This window comes from Channa argus, chromosome 1 (assembly GCF_033026475.1).
Source record: "Channa argus isolate prfri chromosome 1, Channa argus male v1.0, whole genome shotgun sequence".
In the NCBI taxonomy this organism is placed as follows: Eukaryota; Metazoa; Chordata; class Actinopteri; order Anabantiformes; family Channidae; genus Channa; species Channa argus.
Window position 1 is genome coordinate 40,928,033 of NC_090197.1, and position 18,318 is coordinate 40,946,350.

The following is an 18,318-nucleotide window of genomic DNA, read 5'->3' on the forward strand; positions in this document are numbered from 1 at the left end:
TTGGTTTTGCTGGAGTGTATCACGGACATAGAGACATACACAGACACACAACCATTCAGACCTATGGGCAATTTAGAGTCGCCAATTAACCTAACATGCATGTCTTTGGACTGCTGGAGGAAACCGGAGTACCTGGAGGAAACTCACACAAACACGGGAGAACATGTAAACTCCACACAGAACCCCCACTTAACAATTGGAAACTTACATAACACATATTTTTGACACATTATCTCCCAATAACATTTAGAGTTTCATTTTTTTTATTGTTGTTTTTCACAAGCCTATGGGTAATTTACTATTATGAATTTGTACTTGTTTGCAACCTAAATTGTTAATTATTTCCAATGTGCAGTTTTATTCTGAAGGAGTCACGTGTCAGTCCATGCTCTTACTGTGGCTTATGACGCAGGGTAGAAAAATTGGTCTAAGCTGCGCATGCGTGCAGACTGAAGGATTTAATTACAGATCAGCACAAACGGATTGTGCGGTTGAGCCTCATTCAAAATGAAACGTAGGGAATACGGATGTTGATTGCATTTTTTTTTTTTTTTTTTTTGAGAATCTGTTGAGAAATTTTGGAGGCCAGACTGATTATTAGCCCGGAAGTCCAGTACAGACACAGTTTGTCAGTCAACCGGCTGATCATCGCATCAGGATCTAGTCATAACTTCACTTGGAAGCAAGTTCGGATGTGGCATGCAAATTGCAGACGAATGCATAATTTAGCAGACTGGATTTCCGGTAGGCAAAATGAATCAGTGCTATTGTTTTTGTAAATGCTGACAGGCTGTATCAAAAGGCCACGGAATGACAAAACTGCAAACTAATCACTATTTCAATGTCCCATCCCATCTGAAATATATATTTTAAATAAAAACATAGAGTATGCTGCATTTAAATGCTAAACATAAATTCTAGTACTGTAAAACGTTTTTTAACGTGTGAATTGATAATCACACTAAGGGTGGCATGAGGTATAGGCGCGTGTCACCGTCAGCTGGGAGTACACGTGACGTAAACATCGCGGCTTGTGTGACCTCACAGGAACAAGGAGTGCTGAGCTGTCATTATTCACTGTGGCTGCTGCCCATGTTAAGCACTTAATTTTACAAATATTCACTTTTTGTCATCATCAAATGTGCAATTTATAGCATTGGTAGTTCAATATAGGACAAAAATGATGATGAACCTATTGATAGACCAATGATTTCTGTTCTTGGTGTGGAATGTAGGGACAGTGATGGGAGGCTGTGTGGGGAGGAGTAGGACCGATGGACAAGGGAGTGCCCAAAGCTCGACAAGGAGCAAAAAATGTGGAGGTGAGAACCTTGAACACATTAGACTGCATCATGTCAGTTGTTAAATTATGCACATTCATTCACTCACACATTCAAGGCCAAGTAAATGCACAGAAGAACTGCTTTAGGCTGAAACACGATGTCCTTAAACCACCCACTGGGACTAAGCCAAACCTTGACGGGATATAACATGCAACCTAAAACAATGCTACATTTATGATCTCGTACAGTGATTTCTAGTCCCACCTCTGTTGTGTGGAAGTCTGAAAGCTTACTGCTGGTGAAGGTTTCAGGCATCATGGCTTAGTCGTGTGTCTAATCTGTGTTGAAGACCTGCCCTGATTAGAAAAGGACACAATGTTCAGTCCATTGCCTTTTAAAAAACTGCTCTGCACTGGACTGGATTGTTAATGCATTATGTATTGAGCTGCCGCAGCAGGGGCTCACCCTGAGAATTTGCATATCCAATTTTGACCTACTTGGTTACAATCATTCTTATTGACCTGCAGCAAAACATTGGAAGATGAAGAAAGAAAGACAGAAAGATAGAAAGACACCTGCAACAAAGACATGACCTCTAATATCATAGTCAAAGTCCAGCTATGTGGCTTTGTGAGATGCAGCATCTGAGGGTTAGATTTGCATTTATTAATAAGCAAAGCCCTCACGCAAAAGAATTATGTATTAGGCAGTTCACAGACAAACAGTAGCTTCTGCTTCAAACGCACTATAATAATCTGACAAGAGTTTATTGTCTGTTAATAGGTTTACCATGTCACCTTTGGGTATTTCTATCCTGTCTCTAAATAGAGATGATAGGATTACGTCTCCTGTGTACAGGCCCAACCTTCTGAATAGGGGACTCAACTTACTTGGCTCATATACAGAACCTCTTTCCATGAATTGATCTTATGGTATTGTGGGATTGTGGTGTTTGTTATTAGTAAGGATGCAATTGGAGGGAGTCTGGTCATTTGTAAGCTACTGGGTAAGGGTCACAATTGGTAACTGAGTTCTCAGTCTTAGACTGCACACCGTGGCAAACTGCACCAGGTGCTTGTCTCATCACGTTGTGTGGCATGTTGCAGAAAGCCGGTTGGACGCATCACAAGCTGACCTCTTCATCAGGGTTGTTCTCTGTAGCTCATTGTTTTGATGTACTTTTGATGTACAGTAGTTTGACTCACATCAAACATCAGAAACAGAAACTATGGGAGTACCTAACTCCAGGGAATACAATTACTATCATGCTCCAAATACACCCCTTAGGATCTTGCTGAAAAGTAAGTACAATCTATGTAGTGATTTTTTTTGTCTGGTGTGACAGAATGCTTTCATGTTTCAATGTTTCTGCTTTGTTGTGCCATAATTTACCTCAGAGGGTTTTTGTGTTGAGTGAAAGACTGTTGTGGCTGTGTTTGTTATTGTTTAATAGGTATTATTATGTATTTATGTGATTAGAGTCAAGCCCGTTCTTACAAAGCAGCACTTTGAAACAGTAATCCATGCCTTTGTTACCACCACATGGACTTTATCTTGGCGTAAGTCAGTCGTCAATCTCTCGTCTGCAGCTTGTCCAAAATGCTGCTGCACGTCTTTTAACCGGCACTCGAAAATATGATCATATTTCTCCCATTTTATCTTCATTTCACTGCCTGCCTGTGCAATTTAGGATCCATTTTAAATGTCTTTTTGTGCTTTTAAATGTTTAAATGGGGTTGCCCCGCTGTACCTCTCCGAGCTTCTGCACACGTTTCACAACGGAAGCTTAGATCAGCTAACCCGCTTCTTCTGAGTGTCCCAAAAATGAAACTTAAGCTCAGAGGAGACCGAGGTTTTTAGTAGCTGCTCCAAAACTGTGGAACGAGTTGCCCCTGCACATTAGACAGGCCTCATCTTTACCCGTTTTTAAATCCCTTCTTAAAAGCCACTTGTTTTCATCAGCCTTTTACACAGTTTGAGTTGTTGACATTATTTTATCTGTTTGTTGTATTATTCTGTCTGTTATTTATTGTTATCACATGTTTTATGCTATTGTATACTTCTTATTTATGGTCAACCTTAAGCGTTTAATAAATAAAGTTACAAGTTACAAGTATTTGCATCATTACCTTGTTTTAAACATTGTTGATATTATGGCCCTTTATTAAATTATGGACTCAATCATTAATCCAATAATGCTCTTTAGCGTTTTACATTTACGTCACAGGAATGTATTCAGTTCCTGCTTAGTTTTTTATATTTTTGGCATTGTCCTTGTCTTTTTTCACCTACCAAGAATGTTTAAGTTTAAAGAAAAAGGATCCATTGGCTTCATTTGAAATGGCTAAGCTTAGATTCTAGGTAGCTGGTCTTACAGCTGAGGACACATTGTCAGAGCTGATCTCTTTGTACACTGACACTCCACCAACAGCACGTTCATTGACTTACTCCAGCAATAAGATGGAAAAAAGCTTTTTTCATATGGTGCTGCTAATTACACCCACCTCACTCTATAGGCACCAAGTAACTACACCATAAAGATCTATACTGTGTAAACTGATCAAGTGTATTTTTTGGCTCATGGTTGTTCATTCAAACTTTAAAAATATCCCATGAGCCATCTGAAACAAAACCTTGGGCCTTGTCCTCATTGTTTTAAATTTTATTTCTATCTATATCTGTTGTGAGCACACATCTTGAATTAATTTGTTGTCACATCCCACTGGTGCTACAATTATTTCAGCGTACCTTCCTGAGATTGTAAAGCAGCTTGTTGAGTAAAAACTTTCAAACATGATATTTGCAATTGTTTGGCCGATATGCTAGCACACTTTGAACCTTTGCAGCTGCCTGTATATAACAAAAGATGTGAAGAGTATTTGTGCAGACACTATTTGTCACAGACACTTGATTAGAAGCAAATACACTACAATATAAAGTTTATTTATTATTTACAAAATGTGAAAAAGCTGAACTGATATGAACTTTGGCTTTTACTACTGATGCACAAATTATAGATGTGTGAACTATATACGAAAAATATACATCTGAATTACTCTCTGTTTTGTGCTGCAGATTAAATCATAAAAACCTGCTCCTGAGTGCTTGCCCACTGACAGCGAGTCATGTGTCATGTGTCAGCACCACAATGACCTGAAGCATTGACCTTAGACAACATTAAAATGGCTTCATTCTCTGACTTTACTTGAGTGTCCAAGCCAGAGCCAGTAGAACATTTCTAGATAGAAATAAAGATGGAACAGTTTTATACAGTTTTTGGTCATGATTTATAATACATTTGCAAAACTATATAAAAACATGTATGTTCTTTGTCATTTTGGATTTTTGAGTTTGGACTGCTGTGCTAAAATAGCTAATTTATTAAAATAAAATATACAATACTAAGTAAAGAATTTTGAATATTTCATGAAACCTTTATATATATGTATATAGTGGACAAGTTGAAAATGTGATAATGTAATGATTGATTTGTATTGTGCCTGCTGTATAATGTATTTGTGTAGAGAAACACAAGTTTCTATTTCTTTGCCTGCTGTGGTAGATTCACTCTACCACTGTCTGCTGAGGGAGATGTGTGTGTTTTGCTGCCTTTCATTGGCCGAAGAGTGCTCATCTGTCCAACCAATGCATTTTGGAATAGGGGAAGAGACTATAAATCCTGTTATGTGGAACCTGATTACTGCCTATAATCCTCTACTGCATACTTGTGTGTGTGAGTGTATGTTAGTGCACATGTATGTGTTGCCTGCCACTGCAGTAATCCACAACACTATAAATAATCGCTTTGATTTTCCTCTCTCTGGGAATCAAATTGACTTTTCTTGGTATACTGATATACTAGCTATACCTGAGCTAAAACACTGGCTGTAGGTGGATATAATTACTAGTTTCATGCGTTGTTTGGAGTTGAGCAGGTGCCTGAATTGTAAAACTTAAATTTATTCATTGAAGTGTTTTGTAAAACAGTGTTTTGTAATTTTATTTTGCTGCACTTGCCACCTGAGCAAACCTGGCAAAAATATGAAAGTTCACAGAGTAATACTATCATACACTTTTCCTGCCTTATAGTCCATTATTTATTAAACTGCATTATGTTTTACATGTTGATGTCTGTCTTTTTATCAAAATGAGCTCCACCGTCTTTTATTTATTTATTTATTTTTTAGGACGTAATGAACCCCTCAAGAAGGAGCGTCCAAAATGGAAGAGTGAGTACCCGATGACAGAGGGCCAGCTGAGGAGTAAAAGGGACGAGTTTTGGGATACAGCTCCAGCCTTTGATGGACGCAAAGAGATCTGGGATGCACTCCGAGCAGCAGCCTTAGCTGCAGAGTGCAATGACCTGGAGCTAGCACAGGCTATAGTGGATGGAGCCTGCATTACTCTGCCACACGGTATGAAGCCATTCGACATGCACGTGAACACACATATGCCTTCTCAGATATGAAAATGTGCAACTGTAAGCTGTACAAGTCCTGGAACCTCCAGCACAAATGTCAAAGGACAGAGTGCAGAATCCTATGCATCAGTTGTTCAGAGATTACAACTGTAACAGTTACATAATAGTTGCAGTGTAAATGTAAATGTTATGGCCTCATAATTTCCCTGGTTTTTTGACAAAGAAAGGATTTATGTATCAGGGCTAAAATCTGTTGCTGTTCCTGACTGGTTGTTTATGTAGGTCATTTCTGCCTCTCCAGGCTCACTCACCGAGAGTTATGACGAACTAGGAAACCGGTACCAGCTCCCAGCGTACACTTTGGCTCCACCTGTAAACCTCATCTCTGAAACATCCAGTGAGACCAGGGTTTCTGAATCCACACAAAAGGCTGCCCAGGCCCCTCCATGCAGACAGGAGTTCCAGCTGCGAGTGCGATTGTCAACGGGTAAAAACATCCAGCATGGATACAATATATAGTATACAATATGACATTTAAATCCAAAAACTTACAAATTCATGCACTTTCCCTTCTGGTTGTTTCTTTGTGGTTATATTAGGAAAGGATGTGCGTCTGACAGCCAGCATGGCAGACTCCATTGCTGAGTTGAAGAAACAACTGGAAGAACAGGAAGACATTGGTGTAGTTCGCCAGAGGTGGTTCTTTTCTGGGAAGCTCCTGACTGACAAAACTCGTCTGCAAGATACCAAGATCCAGAAGGACTTTGTTGTCCAAGTGATTGTCAATATAAACCCCACAGTCATAACTAACTGAGCAGTGAGCCAGAGGTGAGGGAAAAAGACAAAAGATGTGCCAGAGACAGGTACAGTAGTAGCAGAAAGGCATGAAAGCATTTTTGGTATTGCAGTGGAATTTTCTGTACATTTTATATACAAATTTATTGCTTTTATATGGCTCATTTTTGTATTTTTCCCTTTTTCCAAATGAAGTTAGAATCTTGAAAAGCACTGAAACACTTTAGATTAAAAACATTGTAGATTCCTAGGATTCACATCCCTGTTTCTGTTTTTCTGTCTGTTTGTGTGGGCATCAGCTCACACCTCTATTGTTTACATGGGTTCCCTTCCGTGTCATGTGTATTTATACTTTGGTTATTCATAAACTGTGGTTCACCTGGGGATCCAAACAAGGGGAGTGAATGTTTCTTTTTTAAGATTACTGTTATGCAATGTGAGAAGTAGCATAAAAATGTCAGAAAACAGGCGAGAAAGAAAAATGTAAATATCATATCAAATGTAAATAGTTTCCCTATATGTTGTTTGGTCATGTAACTGTGTACAAACTGCATTTTCAGTTTTTAACTGTATATTCATAATGAAGACACAGAATGTAATAGAGATAACAGATAATCACATGTGTTTTATTTCATTGCTCCAAACACAGTGGTGTAGTTTTATCTACAGTATGATGCTTACTGTTCTAAGGTAACCTATCAATAAATATTGTACAAGTCAACCTCTGCCATCATGATTGCTTAAAGGAATGTTCCAACACATAGTAAAGCAATGTTTTTTTTCTCAAGATGTAATATTTATTTGTGTTACACAAATTGGAAAAGTTTTCCAACTTAAGTTTAAGAAATTGACATGCAGAGCCAGTAGCTGTTATCATTTCATCCATATACATATATCTTTACAAGACAAAATCAACTCAAGGTCCCGAACTACATATCTTCCTGGGCTTTCAACAACTGGTTGTTGTTTAAAATTGTAATTCAGTTTCCACGTAGATGGATCCAACTTGACAACAGCCGTAATAGTGTGTCGTTTGATCCTGTTTTGTGCTGGACAGCGCTATCTACTGGAAAAACACGTGAGGACACATGTGACGTCATTTGCCAAGCGACAGCGTCATCTGGAGCAGCTCAGACAGTTGGGGTAACGTGATTATTTTCAGCCTCGATAATGGTGAAATCGGGGAAATTGCGGTCTGGGACAGGGTCTAAACTCAAACGATGGAAGAAAGGACACAGTAGCGACTCTAACCCGCAGACGAGTCGCTTTCGACAGGCTGCTAAAAGCCGATTCTTTAGCCGACCTACCGGTAAGCTGCCCTTAACACGTGGGTTTCTGGCTAGTGCTAATATTAGCCAGGGTTAGCCATTTAACTTTTAACAGAGCACGCAGATCTAACGGCTTGTCCATTAACGTCCTAAAAAATGTAACGCCCATTTTTCGGACTTTTCCCGGTGGTCAGCTGAAATAACATGTAGTCAGTTTAGTTTTCATGATTAAATAACTTGTTACTTGTCTGTGTTTTTGTGGCATTGTGAGGAGGGGAAACGTCTTGTTTTGGCTACATTACAGCTTATTTGGTCCACAGTTTGTAATCTAATGGAATATTTATGGCATCGCAGTTAATGATTACTGGAAGTAACTAAGATATAGTTGTCATCAGCCACTCTTAGCCTGTACCTGATTTCCAAACTTTGCTCTTATCTTTGTTTTGAGGGCCTCAGTTTGGATTCTCAGCAAATTAAAGGCACATAGATGGATCAATGTCACGTGAAGACCTAAAACGTCTTGTTTACATTAGGTGTATGTTTGTGATCATTGTTTATGATCGATCTGCGATCACCACATAGCTTTAGCTATTTCTGTTTTATTTTTCCAGTTCCTTATGTGCAAGCACTGCACATTCCCTGTCATATGCCTGTGTTTTATGTGTGTATTTAAGCTTGTGTTTCCAAAATTTATATTTCACCCAGGAGTAAATGTACTATGGTAAACTTCTTGAATTTCACTCCTGTTTGGAAATTAGCCTAACATACTGGCATGTCCCATTGTTTTTTTTTTTTTTTTCTCTCAAAGGAAAGAGTGATCTAACAGTTGATGCCCTTAAGCTACACAATGAATTGCAGGCAGGCCCACTGGAGCTTGGTGCAAGTGGGCATAAAGACAACTGCATGGAAGATGAGCCAGATGAAACCGTATCAGAAAGAACCTCAGGCACCTTCCTCAGTGGCCTGTCAGACTGCTCCAACTTAACCTTTAGAAAGGTGCAGCGATTCTGGGAGTCTAATTCTGCTGCTCACAAAGAGGTAGGCATTACACCGAGGGGTATTACTTTTGTTCACAGCACCCGATAATTAAATGGCTTTATACTGATAACTTCTGATTTTTGCAACTGTAATATTTTGATGTGTCCAAATGAACCTTTTACATTGAAAGGAAACTGTGTAGTTCATGGCAATTCCAAGAGTTGATGCAAGGGTACCAACACAAATAACTGCTAAAGAATTGCTAATCTAGTGAAGTTTTAACATTGTCATCTGATGTGCCTAACAGATCTGTGCAGTGTTGGCAGCTGTTACTGAGGTGATCCGTAGTCAAGGAGGGAAAGAGACTGAAACAGAGTACTTTGCTGCTTTGGTGAGTGCAGCCTTTTGTAATGTGTCCACTAAGTCTTTACCGAATAACTTGTGGTGAAGCTAGGTGTTGCATCTGAGGTTGAAGCATGCCTGTGATTTTTGTAGATGACCACCCTGGAGGTGGTGGATTCAGCAGAGTCTCAGGCTGCAGTGGCATATCTCCTCAACCTCGTCATGAAAAGGTAGTAATAATCACTTTTTTTCCCCTCCAACACTAAAACTATCGATAACGTTAAAGTTAATTAGATTTGACTTGAAATATTTGTTCTCTAGGGTTCCTGCTCCAGTGCTAGTGTCCAAGTTCTCAGACACCACCAAGGCTCTGATGGACGTTATGTCTAAGCAAGCCACATCTGAGACTGCTTCAGCTCTTAGATGGGTAAGTGGGTTTGTCTCTTTTTTTTCTGTCTTTTATTTGTTTAATAATTAAAACTACTTTCACAATTGATTGTGCTGTTTTCCACACATAGATCCTGTCATGCTTGGCTACTTTGTTGAGGAAGCAGGATGTATCTATCTGGAACTACCCCTCTACTCTTCAGGCTTACCATGGTCTGCTCAGTTTTACCGTGCACTGCAAGCCTAAGGTCACTCTCACCATCCTGCTAGTAGTAACTGTATTAGTTGTTAAGTTCAACGTGCTAAAATATAATGTTTTTACATTTTTTTTCTTTATCAGGTCCGTAAAGCAGCACAGCAAGGTGTTTGCTCCATTCTCAGAGGTAGTGACTTCCTGTTTACAGATAATGCTCCAAGCCATCACCCTGCTGCACTGACCACAGCCAAGTTCTGCATCAAAGAAATTGAACAGGCAGGAGGTAAAACAAATTTGCATACTTTATTAATTCATACACTTATATAGCTGATACTTACTGTCTGTAGTGGAACAAAAAGTGTTTTATTTTTACAGTATGGCTTTTTTCCCCTCAGGTAGCAAAGAGGACACCACCACACTTCATATCCTGGGCCTCCTAAAAGAATTGATGGGGACGTTTCCTCTGGGAGCTGTCAAGTCCTGTTGTGAGACTCTACTGCGAGTGATGACACTTAGCCATGTGGTGAGAAAACATAAGCATTCATGGGCCCTGCCAGATACCCTTTGTTTATCTTCAAGGGCACTTAAATCTAATCTTTAATTTGCTTGCTGTTTTTCTGGCTGTAGCTAGTTACAGCAAGTGCCATGCAGGCTTTCCATAGGCTTTTCAGCGGGAAAGCAAATACATCAACCCTCTCGCCAGAACTCAATGCACAGATCATCACGGTAAGAGGATACAAAAAAAGCTAACAATCCATAGCTTTAATGCAAAATGCAGTATAAAAACTCATTCTCATTTCTCACCCCAAGGCTCTGTATGACTACCTGCCCAGTGAGAATGACCTGCAGCCTATGCTGGCTTGGCTTGCTGTGATGGAGAAAGCACATGTTCATTTGGCAAGGTAATAATTTCTGTTTTGTCAGTACTGTGGAACATCAGGTTAGTCAGGAATTACTCAACACTCTGTATGTCTTTATACAGTTTGCAGAGTTCTTTGAGTTTGGGTCACCTCCCTCGTCTCTTCTCTGCTGCCATGTCCTGCCTGTTGTCACCTCATACACAGGTGGTTTCTGCAGCAACCAACACACTAAAGGTAAATAGGTTATCTTCAGATATGTTCACATTGATTAACATTGATCTCTTTAGGGCGTTCCAGAAGGAGAAATACAAAATTGGTAAATATTGTTAACTTATTCTTAGGATATTTTTACAAAAGAGTCATTTGGTGGTTTTGATTGTTTTCTATGCGAGATCCTAATTACATTTTTTAGTTTTATATTCTATTCTTTTTTGTTCTTACGGCTTATCCCGTGAGTTTAGGGTCGCCACAGCGGATCCATGTCAATATGTTGATTTGGCACAGTTTTTACGCCGGATGCCCTTCCTGACTCAACCCAATTTCTACCGGGCTTGGACCGGCACTGCACAGCTGGGGATGGGAATGGGCTGTTAGGGGTTCAGTGTTTTGCCCAGAGACACTTCAACATATAACCGGGACTGGGGATTGAACCACTGACCCTGTGGTACGTGTACAACTGCCTTACCAACTGTCCTACAGTGTTTTTTTTTCTTTTCAGACTTTGCTGACTGAATGTGTTGCCCCTCATATGGAGGAGATGGGTATGATTAGTGCCACAGCCTCTGCAGGAAATCCCTCTTACGTCTGCAAAATGTTTCGGTACGTTCTCAACAATGCCAAAGTCTCAATCCTGCCCTTTACGTTGTAGAGCCCAACAAGCAAACGCTCTACATAGTAAGTGTGCATGCTTGTGTTTCAGTATCGTAGAAGAAGGATTATCTTACCGCTTCCATACGTCCTGGCCATTTGTGCTGCAGATCTTGGGTTGTTTCTATCGAATTGCAGGGAAACAGGCTCACCCCATCATGACCAAGGTATAGTCACAAAACATTGTAGATCACTGTTTTAGTGATGAAATGAAGGCCTGAGTGTTGGTGTCGTGTGCTACACAGTCTCTGCAGTCCCTGGCAGACCTGCGCTCTACCCCTCAATTCCCCTTCAGTGGTGAGTTGGACCTGGCTGTAGGAGGAGCTGTAGAGAGTATGGGGCCTGAAGTTGTTGTAGGTGCTGTGTCACTCAACATCACTGGATATGAGTAAGTGCAAACATTCAGAGCCACGTGTGCTGCAGTCTTCTTGTCATTGTTGGATTTTAACTGACCCTGTTCTGTTTTTTTTTTTTTTTCCTTCCAACCAGTGATGACTTGGAGTTCCCGCGTAGCTGGCTGATTCCGGTCATAAGGGATCATGTGAAAAACACTCGCCTTGCTTTCTTTGCTTCTTATTTTCTCCCTCTGGCCTCTACACTAAGGCAAAGAGGTAATTTAGGGCCATCGTTGCTGCACTTTTGATGATAACTGAGATGGGGGATTTTGTTTTTTCTTATGATTCTGTTCTTGGTTGTAGCTGAAGAGTTGGAGCAAGCAGGACAGAAACTGGAGGCCAAAGTCTACCAGACTTTACAGCTTCAGGTAGAATAACAGATTTAACTTGTTTATCTACTTTGTACAGAGGTGCATCAAATAATTTAAGTTTACATATCTTTGATGTGCTTTTTACAGATTTGGACAATGTTCCCTGGCTTCTGTACTTGTCCTGTGGACCTATTGGCATCATTCAAAGGCATCGCCCGCACACTCGGTATGGCTATTAATGAACGGCCAGACCTGAGACTCATAGTGTGTCAGGCTCTACGCACGATCATCAACAAGAGCTGCTCCACAGGTAGGAGAACATGTTCAGTACAAACTACTGCAGATGCTTTCTATTGATGAAACCATTCACAATGTTCTTTTTTCTGCTTACACTTTTTGCAGAAGAAGAAAAGGCTGACATAGGCCGTTTTTCTAAGAACTTCTTGCCCATCCTTTTCAATGTGTACAGCCAGCAGCCAGCCGCTGGAGAATCCGGCACGTACAGAATGGCTGTACTAGACACCATCAAAGTCTACTTAACTGTCACTGAAAAACAGGTTAGTTGTATTTGAATGGATCAGTTTTGATGCTCTGTTCTAAGTTATGTTTGTAATGTGACCTATCCCTAATCAAAACAACGATCCTCAGATGATCTGCACTTTCCTGCAAAAAGCCACAGATAGATTGAACAGCACAGACACCACTGAGTTCACACGGTAGGAAATTAATATGTGTGCACTGCTTAAATCGTTTAGACTAAGGAGAATATCAATATACTTACTCCTCTCTTTGTTTTCGTTCTGTCTATTTGCCTCTCAGTCTAGCAATGATGGACCTTGTAGTTGCCATGGCTCCTTTTGTAGATGAAGTGACCATGACAGAAACCTTGCAGCTCATTAGGCCGTATTTGGAGGTAAGAATGCACTCTGCATGCTTAAGTGGAACCTTTTGAACTGAAGTACTGTACGTTTCTTCTGAACTCTGAGTTGATGCACCCACTTTCAGAACAACGAGCCAGGAATGCAGAAGAAGGCGTACCGTGTGCTGGAGGAGATGTGTGGTGGTGAGAGTGATGAGTGCAAAGCATTCGTTGTGGCCAATATAGAAACACTTAAAGCCGTACTGCTTGAGACGCTCAAAAACGCATCTTCACCAGCAAAGAGGGTGAGACTTGCTGTGTAGAGAGAAATAATTTAAACTATATTTTATATAATGATTTGTCTGTCTGATTTGTATCTTTGTGTTGCTTTTTCTCAGCCAAGACTGAAGTGTCTACACCACATTGTGAAAAGGCTCAATGAAGAACACAAAGACTTCATTATTGCACTGCTGCCAGAGGTAGACACACACACACACACACACACACACACACACACACACACACACACACACACACACAGTTACTGATACATATATTTTCATGAGGATGTTTTCTTTCAGGTGATTATATGCACAAAGGAGGTGTCTGTTGGAGCCCGTAAGAATGCCTACAATCTGCTGGTGGAAATTGGAAAAACTTTTGTCCACTTCTTTGGAAACACAAAAGGCAACAAATATCTTCCTTCTATTTAGTCTATTTGTGAATAAAAATGACCTGCAAACATTCAAAGTTCTAATTGGGTTATCTGTCTCCGTTATAGATGCCTTTGAGCATTATTTGATGTTGGTGTATACAGGACTCGCAGGCTCCGTCACCATGATCACCTGCACATTGTTGGCACTAACACGACTAGTGTTTGAGTATAAAGGCAAGTTTGCAGGCTTTTTTTACTGTTTCTGTTGCCTTTTGGAAACGTGTATATTTGAACTGGTTTGAGTCAGGTGACTTTTCTGTCCCAGACTCTATAGAGGTGACCACCATGGAGCAGCTGCTGCACAATGTTTGTCTGCTGCTTTCTTCTCGCACCAGAGAGATAGTGAAAGCCGCTTTAAGCTTTATCAAAGTCATCCTATTTGTCATGGAGCCCAAGGCGCTGGCCTCGCATGTCACGGTTATGGTATGCATTGTACATTACAGATTCTTGCAGTCCATATTAAAGAAATTGGTCCACATGCTCACTAACTAAGATTTCTTGGACAGATGGAAGGGATTGGGAACATCAAGGATGATGTGAGGAGGCATTTCAGAGCAAAACTGAAGAACATCTTCACTAAGTTTATCAGAAAGTTTGGGTAAGTACTGTAAGTGGCAGCCCTGTTTTGTTAAGGTAGATTGTGGCACTGTCCACTTAAACAAGTGTGTTTTCTTTAACACTTATCTAGGTGGTTTTTTTTTTCTTCTCAAAACGATGTTGTGTTTATTCTAAAGAATTAATTAAAGTGTGTATTTTTTTTTTTTTTTCTTACACTGCATCAGGAAATTACATTCTGTAGCACAGAATGAGCACAACTACTTAATGTGAAAGGATTAGAGATGTATAAAGAATTTGTACAAAAACCATGTTTATGATTTTGGTGTAGGATGTTCCTTTCACGTAATGCTTTGTTCTCTCAGAAGAACAGAGTTGATTAATTTCTTTGTTTGTGATTTAGAGCTAATATTTCATTAAAACAAATGCACCTGAGGATCTTTTTTTTGTTTGTTTGTTTTTTTTTACTTTCAATGCTTTTTTAAATTTTTGTTTCTTTTACCTTTTGTTAACACTTTACTTCTATGTGACTAGCTGGATGTGCCTCCTCTGGGATTTATACAACACTGTCAAACGGTGACATCCATTTTTTAATTGGTTGCTGCATCATTTGCTGTGTTGCCAGGTTTGAGCTAGTGAAGACCATGCTGCCTGCAGAACACCACAAGGTGCTTGTAAACATTCGCAAGGCTGAGGCTCGCACAAAAAGAAGGAAACAGGCTGCTGAGCAGCGGGATGACTCAGAGGGTGAAGAGGAGGTACCTAAAACAAAGAGCGAAAGGTAGGCAGTTGTGCCCAACAGAAAGTCCTGCCTTCCCTCATGGATTTATCATTTACTCCCTTGTCTTCTCCTTTCAAGTATTGAGGACATCCTTGCAGAATCAGACAGTGATTTGTCAGAAGATGAAGACAAGACTGCTAGTGCTCAAAGGAAGAGAGGCAAACAGCAGAAAGGACGGGCCTGGCTCAAAGAAGGAGGGGATGATGACCCACTCAACTTCCTGGATTCCAAGGTTTCCCAGAGAGTACTAGGTGACAGATCCTCCTAACTGTCCATTTGATAAATGCATATTTGCCAAGAGTAGGGCTCTGGAGTTAATGTTTTTTTTGTTGTTTCTCAGCCACCAACCCTGAGCAGAAAAAGAGCACCAAGGTTGAGCATGGCTTTAAAGTAACATCAGATGGACGGCTTATCATTAGAGAAGACGAAGAAGAGGAACGGAAAAACAAAGGTAAGAATCTTGTATTGTTCTGTGTCATGGTTTATAGTATGTGTGATCAAGCTACGACAAGCAGGTATTACTCCTCTTACAGATGAGGGAGAGATGAAAGATATTCTAGAAGAGGCTGGAGTCAAGAGTGTGAGTATTTATCACTTTCATTATTAATGTAGCTGTTGTTGCTGTTGTTTGAAACATTTTAAACTCTTTCATTACTTAACTTAATTTTTTTAAATCACCCCCAGAAAAAGTCAAACAAAAGAAAGTTCCAAGATGACAACTTTGATGAGGACATGGAAATTGAACCCCAGTTAAAATATAAAGGTATGATTAGATCCAAACATGCTGACGGCAAGGTGCGTGGTATACCCTTCACACCTTGGCATCTAACTCAGATCTACATGCAGATATACTATTTAATATGAACTGTCATGAATAATAGGTTTTCATAGTTCAATGATGTTGAAACTGAGAAACAAATTGTGCCACACTTTGTCCCCGCATTCAGCTGGAGGCTCAGGTATCCACAGACCTCTTGGAGGCAGCCGAGACACTGGTGTTGATTACAAGTCAAAGGTGAGTTCAGCAGCGTAGAGAAACACACTGTGGGAGTTGCAGCTTAGAAACTGTAGTTCTAAGTGTCTTTCATACTACATTTCCCAGAAAGGAAAAGGAGATGTGAAGAAAAAGGGGAAACTTGATCCTTACGCTTACATCCCTCTGAAGAAGGCCCAGCTCAATCGCAGGTAAAAGGAACCGTTCTCCTTTTAAAATTCTGTACATTTTTTTGAATTAATTGTTTTTTATAAGTCACATGCTAACCCGTTTTATTGTTTGTGGTCACAGGAAGCGTGCCAAACTGCAGGGCCAGTTCAAGGGTATGGTGAGAGGAGCCCAGAAGGGGGCGCTGTCTGGGAAGAAAATGCTAAAGAAAAAGAGGAAGGACTGAATGACTTACTGTTATTAAGTTGACTTCAAATGCATTGTGTGTGTGTAGGGGTGTGCAGGTGTGTTCATAAAAAACAAAATGTCTGTTTCTGACAGACTGTCATGGAAGGTGAAAACAGTTTGTTTTTAAACTGTGGCATGCAGCTTTCATTCAGTGTGTGACAACAAATGTTGACTCTCTGCCTTTAAAGGAATTAGAAAATAATTTGATTGTCAAATAAATCATCAAGATTATCAGATAAAACTCTTTTTTTGATCATTAAAACACTGACAGATGAAGTGAATAACATCTTGCTACAGTGGCCCCTGTCAAGGGGTGGGAACACATAAGCCAGCAAGGTAACAGTCAGATCTTGAAGTTGTTGTGTTGGAAGCAGGAAAATGGGCCCCAAGGCTCTGCAACTTTTACCGAGGGGAAATTGAGATGCAATCTCCAAATGATCAGGTCCTGTAGGGTGTACCCAGGTCCAATTCCACAAAGGAGCTGCTGGTGCACAAAACAAAAACTGCTTTACTTCACATACTGTGATCAAGGGTGTCGCAGCACACAGTGAATCATAACTTGCTGTGTATGAGGCTGAATAATAGCAGACTGGATAGAGTGGCTATGCTGACTTCTACAACTGGACCATTGGATGGCCAGGTGCATCGCGTACCTGGGAAAAAAATTGCACTGTGATGTGATCCCCTGGTTGATGCTTTCCTAGGTAAAACCTTAGGACCAGGAATACAGTACATCATTGCAGACAAAGTTCACCCCTTGGGAGCAGCAATATTCTCTGACTGTGGCTCTTTTTATCTGGATAATGTGCCCTGCCAAACTGTAAAATTGTTCAGTAATGGTTTTATAAACATGGCAGAATTTAAGTTGTTTCTTAGGCTTCCAATTTACCCAAATGACGCATCTGTTCTATGTGCTAGAAAAACAGCTCATATGCTGTTGATATTTTTAATACAGATACCAGAGGACACCTTCAGAAGTGTGGTCCACACATTGATGGCTCAGAGCTGGTCTGCTGGCATGAGAGGAACCTATACAGTGTTAGGCAGGTTTTTTCATGTTGTGGCTGATTGGTGTAAAACTAGACACAGTTTGGGAAGATGCTTACGTTACTGTGTTGTTGGTCTCTTGAGGGCGCTCTAGGCTTCTGAATTATTACCAGTAACCAAGAGCATCTACCAATGCTTTTAAGATGATTGAAATAGACTATTAAAACTGTCTTCTTACAATAAAAAATAAGCTTATTTTGCTGTTTTCAATGTGATCCACTGGATAATTTTTTTCAAACTGTAGTTTTTCTTTTTAACAGTGGGCCTTCAGTAGAGCTGTAGGTTGTGGTCCAGCATGATGACTTAACATCCCATTAGCCCCATGTGATTAATTTCCCCAAATTAAGCAAAATGAGTCCTGTAGTCACAGCTTGACCTAAAAGCATTTTCTTTTTTTTAATGTCAGAGCTTATTTCAGTCAGTTTTTCTAACGAGGTCTCATCTGTGGCTCATTCAGGATTTGGTTATTTAAAGTCAGTCTGCAAAGTGCTTACACTATTAATTGTTGCACACTTTTATAGAAAAAATAGTTGAGTTAAAATTTTCTTTTTACAGAAATCAAAGAGTAAATGAATGTGTTTTTAGAAAACGCCATTTTGGGTGGACTGGTGAAATTTAGTACTGCTTTTTAGTGGGAATGAAGATTTATATCTGAGCAGCAATGTGTTCCAGATGACAGATTACAAAGCTTTTTTAAAAACTCTAAATTTAGTATTAATTTTGCAGGCATCCAGTATAAATGTCACGGATAGATTATTCGTGTCCTGAAAACAGCAGAATTGTAATCAGTGTAAAAAATGTTGGTGAGAAAGGAAATTTTAAACTACCAAATATTGTATCTGTTGCAATAAATAATTAACAAATTATCA

The 18,318-nt window shown here is 39.9% G+C and overlaps 2 protein-coding genes across 4 annotated transcripts; both read left to right on the plus strand.

Annotated features, from left to right (window-relative positions):
• Positions 1 to 440: 440 nt before the first annotated feature.
• On the plus strand, positions 441 to 7,219 carry ubtd1a (ubiquitin domain containing 1a). Of its 3 annotated transcripts, none has more exons than XM_067520994.1 (5): positions 442 to 744; positions 1,236 to 1,322; positions 5,471 to 5,698; positions 6,005 to 6,190; positions 6,303 to 7,219. In XM_067520994.1, exons 1-5 carry the CDS (start codon positions 693 to 695, stop codon positions 6,515 to 6,517), a joined length of 768 nt encoding a protein of 255 aa, XP_067377095.1. In that variant the 5' UTR covers positions 442 to 692; the 3' UTR covers positions 6,518 to 7,219. The 3 variants fall into 3 exon arrangements, with proteins under 3 accessions (XP_067377112.1, XP_067377095.1, XP_067377103.1); XM_067521002.1 differs by lacking the exon at positions 442 to 744 and adding an exon at positions 2,476 to 2,584 and having other exon boundaries at positions 1,251 to 1,322; XM_067521011.1 differs by lacking the exon at positions 1,236 to 1,322 and having other exon boundaries at positions 441 to 744.
• A 382-nt stretch (positions 7,220 to 7,601) lies between these two features.
• rrp12 (ribosomal RNA processing 12 homolog) lies at positions 7,602 to 16,633 on the plus strand. Its single transcript, XM_067521023.1, has 34 exons — positions 7,602 to 7,807; positions 8,575 to 8,804; positions 9,052 to 9,135; positions 9,240 to 9,316; positions 9,408 to 9,513; positions 9,605 to 9,721; positions 9,814 to 9,952; positions 10,065 to 10,192; positions 10,297 to 10,395; positions 10,480 to 10,571; positions 10,652 to 10,763; positions 11,248 to 11,348; positions 11,449 to 11,563; positions 11,642 to 11,784; positions 11,886 to 12,007; positions 12,095 to 12,159; positions 12,250 to 12,412; positions 12,505 to 12,659; positions 12,751 to 12,818; positions 12,922 to 13,015; positions 13,108 to 13,266; positions 13,360 to 13,440; positions 13,543 to 13,648; positions 13,743 to 13,850; positions 13,942 to 14,099; positions 14,183 to 14,274; positions 14,857 to 15,012; positions 15,091 to 15,263; positions 15,353 to 15,463; positions 15,546 to 15,592; positions 15,697 to 15,775; positions 15,960 to 16,027; positions 16,115 to 16,197; positions 16,298 to 16,633. The coding sequence occupies exons 1-34, from the start codon at positions 7,669 to 7,671 to the stop codon at positions 16,398 to 16,400; spliced, it is 3,873 nt and encodes a 1,290-aa protein (XP_067377124.1). The 5' UTR covers positions 7,602 to 7,668; the 3' UTR covers positions 16,401 to 16,633.
• Positions 16,634 to 18,318: the final 1,685 nt, after the last annotated feature.